We start from the raw sequence: 11,680 nt of genomic DNA, 5'->3' as shown, positions 1-11,680 counted from the left end.
TCATTTAATGCACTGGGTATAAATAGAAGTGTTTCTTCTCCATACAGAGTGCGCGCATCTCTCTCTAACCTTATTCTTACTTCAAGCATCTTCTAGCTTAAGTAAAGGATCTTTCTTTTTAGCAATCTTTTTTCTTGTATTTGCTAAAGCTCTGTGTGTAACCAAAGATTGTTTAGATAGATTTTCATTACCATATCTTTCCGCAAACAGTCTTGAAAAATCTTTATTGATCTTCTCTATCAATATATATTTTAATTTTGAAAATAATGTGTTCGTATTCATCCCCTCCTTCTACAAACTGTTTCTATTCTTGTAGACCCTTACGGGACCAACATATGCCTCTGGTTGAACTATTGTAGAAGACTCCAAGTGTTGATAACCAGAGGGGTTATGAAGATGCTCGATTCATCGCATATCTGGTCGATTTATCGGCCTTCTGGTTGTATTGAACACTTAGTTGTTTTGCCTTGAAGTCTTCCATCGACCTTCTGGTTCTTCATCACTTGTTGTTCTTCATTACTTTTACAAATGTGAGTTATGGGGTCTAACAGATGTTGAAAACCTTCATGTGCACAAGGTACACATAATCTCAACGTACAAAGCTATTGTGCACAAGGATGGTTATTCTACTGAGAGGCCAATTCCAACGAAGCTGATGGTCTATATGAAGACGAGGGACGTCAGGGGGACATACAGACGTGTACGCGAGGCACTAGAACCAGTGCCTCGAACCCCTGGCATGCTTAGGGATAACCCAAGAGGGTGAAGAGGCAGAAAGGCCTTTACCCGAGGGGGAGGAAGTCAGGAAGGAGAGGGAGCAGAAGAGGAAGAGGCAGAAGGCCAAGAAACATAGAGAGAGGGAGGAAAAGAAAAGGAGAGAGGGGGAAGAAAGAGAGAGGCAAGAGCGAGAGGAGAGAGCAAGGAAGAAGGATGAAGAGAGGAGAATGAAAGAAGAGGCTCTGTGTCAACTAGAACAACTTTCAAGTTCTCACGCAGAAGAATCCGTGGAAGAGCAAGACGATAGTGAGGCTGAAAGCTCTTCTTCATCGGATAATGAAGAGGGTGATGAGGGAGGAGTGGGAGTAGCGGTTTTGGCTCCAGAAGAGCCAGAGCAGCCTAGAACTTTAAATAGGCACATATATTTTCCAAGCCCAACTCCCAGTGCAAGCACACAATCTGAATCTGTTGGTCGAGCAACAAGAGTCATTGAACAAGAGGCGCACATATCGAATCCTGACCAGCCTATCCAGCCAAAGGTCGAATCTGCCTCTGACCAAGCAAGCCAAAGGAAAACCACAATACAGGGCTTACCCTCTCAAAAGGGTGATACATTTGAAAATATAAGTGGCATGTATCCCCATGCCACGTCACTTTCCCATGCAGAGGAATTGGTTTCCTCTGCACTAGACATTTCCCAACCTTGTTCAGAGCAAGGATTAGGTGCACACGGCTTGGAGAGTCTCGACCGGTCTCATAGTCCAATCATTGAGGGTTATCTTGTAGACTCTGAATCTGCTGAGAAAATTCCTCTTGACAGAATGGTTGTAGTGTCTTCTCCTCTAAGACAGACATAAGGATCGGCCGAAAATCCTTCCTCGACCAATATCAATCAAGTCGAGATAGAAGGTGTCTGAGGAACATGGACTGAACCTGGCTCATGTGTTGAGCCAGAGGTTACCCATACAGCGTATGTCACAAAGGATGAGTTCCAATCCTTTGGCAACAATGTGTTGTGCTCCTTGGAAGAGCTAAAACTCAACATGACCCGTGCAGAGCCATCCCTTTCTACATCTGCTCTGGATGAAGTTCAATCATCCTTAGCAGCATTGAGAGCTGAGTCTTCGACGAATGCTACTCGCCTCGAACACTTACAGGAATTGACGGCCATAAATGAAGAGACCGTGTAAAGGGTCCTTGCGCACATTCAGAGGAATGTTGCATCTACTTCCGCTCAAGATTAGACAACGGTCAATCATCTGAGTGTCCCGACATATTACATCACCTAGATAGAGATAAGAGCTCTGGGTTATCGACTTCTTAAGAAGGTGGCAGACTACATCTCGGACTTCAACAACACGGCAAAACAGGCAGCCGTCGACATGCGTCGCTCTTTGGAAACATTTAAATTCAAGGAGGACGTGGAAATCATCAAGGCTACCAATACTGCATCCGACATCGTCGAACTCTTTGACGCTAAGGTCAAAGCCATGCCTCCAGCCAATGTGCAGAAGCCCAAGAGGAAGTCAGTGCAGCCTACTACTTGTGCAGAAGCCTCAAAGAAGAAAAGGCTTGATGACAATAAGGACCCAGACCAGTCTAGCCCTCAAAGTCATCAAGAGGGGGAGAAACAGCCTGCAGCTTTAAAATATACCATTCCTACTATTGCCCCCTCTGCCTCTACTCCTCAAGAGCCAGCTCCAGCACCAAGAAATCAACAGTCCAGGGCTGCGTACGCATAAACAGAAGAAGTCAGAGAAGAACCAATGCCCTCTGTACCAGAAGCAGCTAAGCCAACAGCGCACAAGATTGATGAAGAGAACGTGATCAAGCTTCACTCAATATACACCTCTTCATCATCATCAAAAAGTCTATCATCCTCAGGGGAATACGTCATGGAAACCGCTCCGCTCGCAAAGATTGATGAAGACGAAGTGGTGGTGGTAAACGTCATGGAGCCAGAAGAAAGGCTTCAAAGAACAGAATCTGCTCCTCTCTCAAAGGCGATACCACTAACCGCTGAAGTAACCATCGCTGCACCACCACTACACCGTAACACCCACAGAGCCAAGGTCCCTGTCCAAGGGACCAGAGTCGTTACACCTGCTCTAAGGCAGGAGGTCCTAGTTAGAGCCCGTCAGCCAGAAGCAAGCAGCAGTAGGCCTCAGAGCTCCAAACCATCCGCTGATCGAGTACAAGAGATCAGGGACCAAATGAACGTGATAATGAGGCCCATACCTTGTAAGAAGCTAATCAAAGACACTGCCAATAGTGAAGACTTAATTCAATATCTCTACACCCAGATAAATGAGACGCCCACTCTAAAGATAAATCTGCATCCAACGACTCAAGAGAATATCATGCAGAGGTTCCTACAATGCTTTACTCAAACAATTTCTACAGTTCACTCAGTAGGTGGCATCAGGAAGATCTTGGATATCAGAAGACGAACCTTTGCTCACAATCAGATAGTCTTTTACGAGTATACAGTAGAAAGGTCCCATGGGTAGATCCAAACTTTCACATATTGTGATCTTATTAATCTGAATCTCTGGGATCTTCTATCTATGTACTTCTTCACTGACCACAAGAAAGACAAGGGTATGAAATATGCTCTGGCGAACTCAGCTATAAGGTAGACAATGATGGACCTTCTGGATTACAGGTGTAAAATTGACTTCCAGGTGGCTCTTTACATAGGAATAGACCAACTTAGTGTCACAGCGCCAAATGAAGAACTCGAAGGAATTAAGCGTATCCCCTCGTGGACGGTGTTGGTCGAACTAGAGCATGGGGTGATCTTCAGGAACGAATAAGGCAGAAAAGTGTTCTTCCGTGAAGATCAGCGCTTCAAATATTCAAATTAAACTCTGCGGTTCATCAAGAACAATCTTCTAAGGAGCAGAGATACAATCTCGGGCGCAAAGGAAAGGTCGAGAAACATGATCAGATCCTTAGATAACGTGTTGGAGTTCCGTAAGCTTCTTAGAAGGTTCATGAATCTCCAACATATCTAGGCCTCTACCTTTGTAAGTTATGTCTATCTTTTGTCTTTTACAATTTCAAGTCTTGTAATTTCCTTTCATTGTATTGTAAAAACATTAGATAGTAAATGTAATACAGAGGTTATCTTTGACCTCTGGATTCGATTAGACTTGTGTATTCATTCCAGTAAGAGTCTGTCTTATTTACACTTAGGGGGAGATTGTTAGACCCCATCTTGTAAAAGTGTAAGTAAGAAGTCTCTTACTCTAGTCTGTAGGACTTAGTCTTTTGAAGATGTCTGGACCAAGAGCTTTCATGCACAAGACTCCAAGAGACAGAGCTCTTACTCAAGAAAATGTCTCATATACAGAGCCCGCGCTCTATTCCAAGAAAGATCAAGCCTAAAGTGCCAAATAGGTAAAGTGCTTGATGTAGAGCTTCACTTTAGACACAGAACCTCTGCATAGTACATGCAGAGCCTCTGGGTCTCCTACTCGCATGGAATGCGCGCACGGTTCAGACTTTCCTGCAAGTTCTCCAACAGAATCCAGAAGACTTGACTTAGTTCGCTCCTCTTTTTAAGATACAAGAATGATAAGAATGCGGAACAACAACTCAGAGATTCAAGCCAAGATTCTAGAAAATTCTATTTGAGCTTAGTCGTATATAAGGAGGCATCCTCCTTAGGTTACAAGTACCTGAAAGTGCCGAATTAGACTATAGCAAAATCTTGTGAGAATACAAATTAGATTGAGATTTTAACTGTTTATTCTTCCAATCTAATAAAAGCTTCCGACTTATTCAAGTTGCTCTTGCATTCTTATGTTATCTTGAATAATTGTTAAACCTTTGTTGTAACACAGTTTCATTTCACTCATACTCTGTTTATCTGTGTTTTCTGAAATTAAGAGTAATCTGAGATCCAAAAACGACATTAAAGGGTTGCTGCTAGTACTGGTAAATTTTTGAAACACCCATCGTACCCCATCTCAGATGGATCTTTGGAGAGATACAATTAATTTTCGCTGAGTGTATGGCTCCCGTATACCAACATGCAATACTTGGGATTGGGAATGACGTGGTAGGCATTGTTGTCATGGATATCGATGACAACGGGATGGTCACTCGAGGGAAGAATGTCATATTCGGCGGAAATGATGGAGGCAGGGGTACGATGGCATGTTCAAGGAATTCGATGGGAAAGATTGGGAAAAAGATGGTCCTACAACATTTACAGAAGTATATGTTGCTTTTTATTGGACATTGTTGTTTTGCTCAACCCTTTTTGCTGGCGACCAACTTCTGTTTCTTCTTCCAATCAAGCGATCATATCTTGATTGTTACCTGCAGAAGCCATTGTATTTCCTACACAAAAGATGAAAGTGTAAGTCCGGAAAAAAAACTTATTTATTTTGAATGAGAATTCTCAGTGGGAACCCTACGGTGAGCGCCAAACTATTTATGCGAAAAATTACATTGAATATAACTTAAGGTAGCCACATGAGACTAATCAACTACAGATAGAAGCTTCCGACTAAACAAGACAAACAACAGAAAGAATAAATAAGACAAGAGATTTGGTGATGTGGAAAACCTCGTCGAGGATAAAAATGGCAAATGATAATAAGTATCAACGATGCACTATATACGTCAATAAGGGACGTCGTCCTTAATAACAATTATTACTATTGTAGAGGTAGCAGGCTGAGTTTGCTGCTCAGATTCAGATAAAACATCAAAAGGTTGCTTCTCTTACTGGTAAGATTCTGAAACGCTGATCTTACTCTGTTTCGTATGGATCTTTGGAGGGATACGATTAATTTGGCAAACGATAACAAGTATTGTTGGTGCAGTATAGACGTCAATCAAGGACGTCGTCCTTAATAACAATGATTACAATTACATATCATGCATAAACACGAAGTGATGGACGTAAATTTAGGAAAATAATGATTAGTTCTTTTAGAGTGCTTCAACATTTTGTTCTTCGATTCATAGTAATGTTCTTGTTCTAGATGATCAAATGCGATTTGCTCGAATGTGTTTGAACCTTTATTAAGTGACTTGAGTATGAGTTTGTAACGGTTGTCCTTGAATGATCTCTATGATGATAAAGGTGGGATCTTAATGATATTCTTGAATGCTTGTCCTTGGTTACTTCAGGTGTATTAATGAAGTAAATCTTGGTAGTAAATTACCAAGACCTGCAATAAATGACAAAGGTAACGGTCGTTGAAGATAAACAATCATTAATGTCAATCGAGGAAAATATATTTATGATCTTGACTGTCTATGGCCGTGTGTTGAAGATATCGTCGTTGTTGAGGATATCGGGGATTACTTGGTGACATAAGTCTTGTCGACGATATTATCCACGATGATCAAGGTTCTGATTTTTTATCCAAACAATAAGTAGCTTCTGAACACATTTGCCTAAAATTTGATTAACATACTTCTTTAAGATGATATGATTTTAGGATTCTAAATTTACCAATAAGAACTAGAATAGTCCTCGCACAATGCAGCGAGATACATCTTGATTTTATTGTTTCATTTTTTTTGTCGCAGTCGATGTTATAATACGGTTTTATGTGGTTTTGATAAAGTGATAATGTTTTTATTTGAACAAAATATAAATATGAAGATATTATAAAACTGAATAAAAAAATACAATAAAATTAGGGATTCATTGGGATTCTCAAATTCATAGAATTAGAGGAACTCCTCTTCTTAGAGGAATTTCTGGGTCCAATGGAATTCATAGGTATAGGAACCACTACCTCCACGATGAGCGAACAAAAGTACAACAGCAGCTCTTGACTGTCCAACCCGAATAATTTAAAAAGTACCAAACTAACTATTTATTTATTTTTTTGTTTTTTTTTTGTGTATTTATGTAATGCATTTTTTTATTTTTGATTTAATATTATAATTTTCTTATAAAGATAATAATTAATTATTTTGTTAGAACTCGATAATTATCCTGGTTGTATTTTAGATTTTTTATATTTTAAAATGAGATGTTTATCCTCTATTTGATTATGTTTATCTGCAGTTAGTTACACGAATTCAAACATAGTGCTTTAATAAGTTGTATTTATGTATAATTACTTGTAATCTTAAATTTTAAGTAATATACATCAATATACAGTACTTCATGCATAAAAAATGATTTTTACGAGTTTTTGTCAAATGTATTATAATATAGTATAGATAAGATAAGTAATTTTTGATAGTTCTCGTTACATGAAAGTAATACCATTGGTTCCTAATAACATAAAAACAAAATATTAACGACACATCTTAAACTCTTCTTAAAAAATGTTATCGATATATATATATATATATATATATATATTAAATATATTTTACATTGCATTCACTTAAAAAACAACTATGGCCACCGAACAATATGTTTGAGCAACATTAGTTTTGAAAATAAATAATACAAAATGATATTTGTTACTTTTTTTCATAGTCACATTGGGTTGGGTTCTAGTAAAAAGAGAAGTTACAAAGAGATGCGTAAGAAGAAATTTCTACCTTTAGATCAATCCTAATTGAATATGTCAACTCTAATGAGATGCATCAAGATGTACTAGATCAATTCTCTTTTAAATCGTAATTCATGGATTGACATGATATTAAAAATAATCAAGGATTCAGATTTATTTTTATATTTTTTATCATAATTTCACTTCTAACACGATCTTTTTAAATCTAATAGTTAATGCATGGACTATCCATTCCCTTTCATTTATTAGGTTGACCGTCACCCAACTCAATTATTTGAGGTCAAATTTCTCGAACCAACTTACCTAGTCTAACTCTTTGACTATATACCCAAACCCCTATTAATCCTCGCATTCATATACCGAATGATTTATTGGTAAACTTGACTTACTGATGAACATTCACATGTGAATTACTGTTTTTGTCTTTAACATAACAGAATATAAAATTGTTTCTAACAACCGTCATGCAAACCTGCTAGTGAGGATACACAAAGACTTGGATCGGAAGAGTTTAAACGACATCACTCTGAGCTAAGGAGTCAAAATATTGAAGGACCAAAGTTCTTAGCCTTGAGACTCATTTCGTAACATGTAATATAACAAAATCGAGTCTGCTAATAGATACGTTTATTAGACTTAAATTTATAAAATCATACAGCGTACAACAAAATTGCCTTTACAAAACTTAAATTCAACAGGATTAAACTATAAAGCGTATTATTTAAAAGCACTACAACATATTTATAAAACGATTATAAGCATTTTAATAAGTTTTTTTTGGCATTGTAAAATAAATTATTCTATTAGCTATTTTATAGGACATTCTTAAGAAGTGTTGTATAAAATAGCTAATACGACACTTTATCTTCAAATCGTCTTAAAAAAATTCTTAAAATGCGTAAAAGTGTCTTCTAAACATATTGTCTTATAAAAGTATTGTAACAGTTTTAGAATCGATACTTTCTGATTAGGTCCTATAATATCAAGTCCTATAGAGTATTTTATTATAACACTTAGAAATTTTAGACGTCTTATAAAATCAGTTTTGTTACACTTACAATTGTAGGCGTATGATTGTGTAAGAAGAAGAGTTAATATGAGAAGCGCAAGAAGTAATCTGGACCATTGATCACCTTTAATCTTAAACCATCCATGAATCGTGCTTGATACAGGGATTGATCCAGTACATCTCAGTGCATCACATCCTAATGTGCATCAATGAGTAAAGATTATTTTTTACGTTTTTCACCTTAACTCTTATTCTCACTAGAACCCAACCCATCATATGTAAAACTGTTGTAGTGAAAACAGAGCACAAAGGATACCTCTTCATTTATGAAAAGGGAGCACAAATTGAATGTCTCTTGCAATTCCTTTTTTCATTATCCTTCTTTATTTATGTATCCTAAATGTATCTCTAGTAAATATATACACCAAATCTTCTCCAACAAACACACCTGATTTTGGCTTCCAAATGGTGATTATCACATCAAATTTGATGCATTAATATTTACATATTTTTTTCATTTTAAAAGAATTGAAAAAAAAAATACTTGAATGCAGTCATTATAATTGAATTTATAGTGTTTAAGTGTCTTAATAAAATGGTTTGGATCATCTTCAACCTAATCATTAAAAATAAAACCCTAAAAATATTTAAAAATTCATCTCCAACCATACACTAAAAAATATTTTTAATATTATAATAATAATAAAAAAATAATATATTTATTTATAAAAACTTAATATTTTCTACATATAATTATGACAAAAATATATATTAGTTTTTGAGTTAAGTACGCTAACTTTATTGACCTAGAAATATAGAAGTCAAGTTTATTGACCTTCTCTTTTTAGTGTGTTAGTGATGAGTAGAAGATGAAAACACCTTTATTTTTTGTGTTTTTTGTGTTGGGTTGGAGTTGTCCTTGTAGGATATAAGTTTAAAGTACCAAAAAGTAAAACGTCATAAGTAAAAGTTTACAATAAGTCTATAAGATGTTTTTGGTGTCGTACCAAGTTTTCTATGACACTTTTAAAATACTCACATTGCATAAACCGTCTTTTAGTAGGAATCTTGTCTTGATAGGATACTTCTTCAAATAGAATCTTATAAAATTACTAATATGACACCTTTATCTTAAAAATGTTCAAAACACCTTGTTACGACACTAAAAAACGTTGTGTAAACTTATTTTAACACTTTAGATAAGACACTTTATTTTGTGATCCTATAAACTTTTTGTAACAGTGTATTAAGACATTTAAGCAATTTAAACATCCAATAAACTCAATTTTGTTGTAACGAATATTTTGTTTGGTATTAGATGATATAAAATATTGAAATAGAAGTACCAGTTAAACAAAAAACTATACGATTTTAATGTAAAAGATGGTACGTGTTGATGGTTGAAATAGTCGAGGCCAATATATTTTATTTTAAGTATCTAATATTTATACAATAAAATTGAGTTTATAAAATGTTCAAATTGTTTAATTATTTTGATAGGGTGTTTAATTATAAGACTTAAATTTATAGGATCAAAAATGAAGTATCCTATCTAAGAGTGTTACAATAAGTTTATAGAATGCTTTTGAGCGTGACAATAAATTTTTTAGGATGTTATATTATAAAGTATTGTATTAGCTATTTTATAGATCAGTATTAGCAAAAATGTCCAATTGTGCGGTAGAAAGATGGGTTTATAGAACAATTCTCAGAAATGTCTTATAAAATAATTAATATGACTCTTAATGTTAAAATTGTTTTAAAAACTTATTAAGACGTCCCAAAGCGTCTTATAAACTTATAGCCACACTTTTAGATAAGACAATTTATTGTTTGGTCCTATAAAATTAAATCATATAAAGTCATCTATTAAGACACTTAAACATTGTTGGGATCTTATAAACCCAATTTTTTTGTAGTACTAACACATCTTTGGTAATGTTTGAGCCCTTGACTTTTTAATAGGCTCTATTCTACAAGTAATTCAAATACGATTAAGCCAAACACCTTTGGTATGTGAATAGTTTTCTCTTGAATGTAAAATGGATTTTCGCGACCAATATTATATAAATTAATTTTTATAAGAATTGCTAAAAGATCACATACATATACTATTTTAAGACATTTTTGTTAGTAACTTAACAAGTTTAATGAGACTCATAACTTATTCGATCAACTATACATAATTTTTGGGTAGTGACTTAATAATATAGAGAGTGGCTTATTTATTAAGCTTCCCGAGGGAACTTTATCAGAATGCCAAGTTTTTTCCAAAGCTTTCCCTCCCAATTAAAAATACCCTACTTTCATCTATGAAAAAACTTAAAAAAAAAAAAAAAACTTCCCTAATATATAAAAACATATTAATCCATACAAACAACTTTATTCTTGTAAGATTTAATGGAAAAACATGCAAAGGGTCCCTTACAGTACTTAAATCGTGACAAAAAGAACAGAAAAATTATGAATGGAAATTCTATATATTACAATATAAGTTTAGAGTTCTGTCTTGTGCAACAATACATAGGTTTGATGAAGATCATTCTAAAGAATGTTGCAATTACCTCCACTTCCATTGGATGGTGGATACCTAAATACTTGTTCATATCCATTTTCACAAGAATTAATGTTGTAATATACTCTTGGATTAACAAACACCTTATCCTTCCTTCTGTATTTTCTAACACTTAAAATTTCAGCAACCCTTCGTTTCTTCCTTAAGCGAGTTGCAACAGAAACGGGATCAACGTCGCCGATAACAACTAAAATCTCCTTCTCTAAATCCACAGATATCTCATCAACACCGGATAGTTCGGTAACCGTCTTCATTACCTCAATCTTGCATTTTTCACACTGCATCCTAACTTTTAGCTTTATCTCCTGCATTTGTACATGCAGATACATATATATACAAAAATAATAATTAGAAGGCTAAATTAGTAAAGGTAGATGTTTAGTGAGAGATAATACAAAATAGAAACATTACCTGAGGCATATTCTATATGTCTATAACATGTACCAAATTAATGAATTGTACTCCAAATGTCCCAAAACGATATAACATTTATATATATATATATACTCTCTTCTATGTTGTGAACATTATCATATCTAACAATTAATTGACTAAAGATATATATATATATATATATATATATATTCTACTATATTGTGAACATTATCATATCTAACAATTGACTAAAGACTTTTGAATTCTTAAGATGTCAATTTTCTAAGGACTTTCACCCAAATTGTGTAAACCCCCTACGTAAAGATTATGTCGTTGTCTTTATAATGTATGGTCTTTTTATGTTCAATTTTGATAATATTTTGTTTTTTTTGCATCATATGCCGCAATTTTACCCCCGGTAAGTAGTTATCGATAAAAGCCGTCACCCTCATTTTCTGAATAAGAGGCCATTTGCCAAAATCAGTAAATACTTACCCGTAAAAT

The 11,680-nt window shown here is 35.0% G+C and overlaps 2 protein-coding genes across 2 annotated transcripts in view; one reads left to right on the top strand and one right to left on the bottom strand.

Moving 5' to 3' along the window:
• The window catches only part of LOC112506004 (histone-lysine N-methyltransferase, H3 lysine-79 specific-like), a 15,117-nt gene extending 12,658 nt beyond the window's left edge, over window positions 1-2,459 (top strand). The window contains exons 2-3 of the mRNA XM_025110033.1: window positions 748-1,541; window positions 2,007-2,459. Of these exons, the coding sequence (XP_024965801.1) occupies window positions 748-1,541; window positions 2,007-2,459 (1,247 nt within the window). The remainder of the gene's footprint in view (window positions 1-747; window positions 1,542-2,006) is intronic.
• Window positions 2,460-10,675: 8,216 nt separating this feature from the next.
• Window positions 10,676-11,339, bottom strand: LOC112508145 (heavy metal-associated isoprenylated plant protein 2-like). Its single transcript, XM_025112924.1, has 2 exons — window positions 11,213-11,339; window positions 10,676-11,106 (listed from the first exon to the last, which is right to left on the bottom strand). The coding sequence occupies exons 1-2, from the start codon at window positions 11,219-11,221 to the stop codon at window positions 10,771-10,773; spliced, it is 345 nt and encodes a 114-aa protein (XP_024968692.1). The 5' UTR covers window positions 11,222-11,339; the 3' UTR covers window positions 10,676-10,770.
• Window positions 11,340-11,680: the final 341 nt, after the last annotated feature.

Source organism: Cynara cardunculus (assembly GCF_001531365.2).
Source record: "Cynara cardunculus var. scolymus isolate 2C chromosome LG 2, CcrdV1, whole genome shotgun sequence".
NCBI classification, from domain to species: domain Eukaryota; kingdom Viridiplantae; phylum Streptophyta; class Magnoliopsida; order Asterales; family Asteraceae; genus Cynara; species Cynara cardunculus.
The sequence above is the reverse complement of the archived record's forward strand: the minus strand, read 5'-3'. Positions and strand labels throughout refer to the sequence as shown.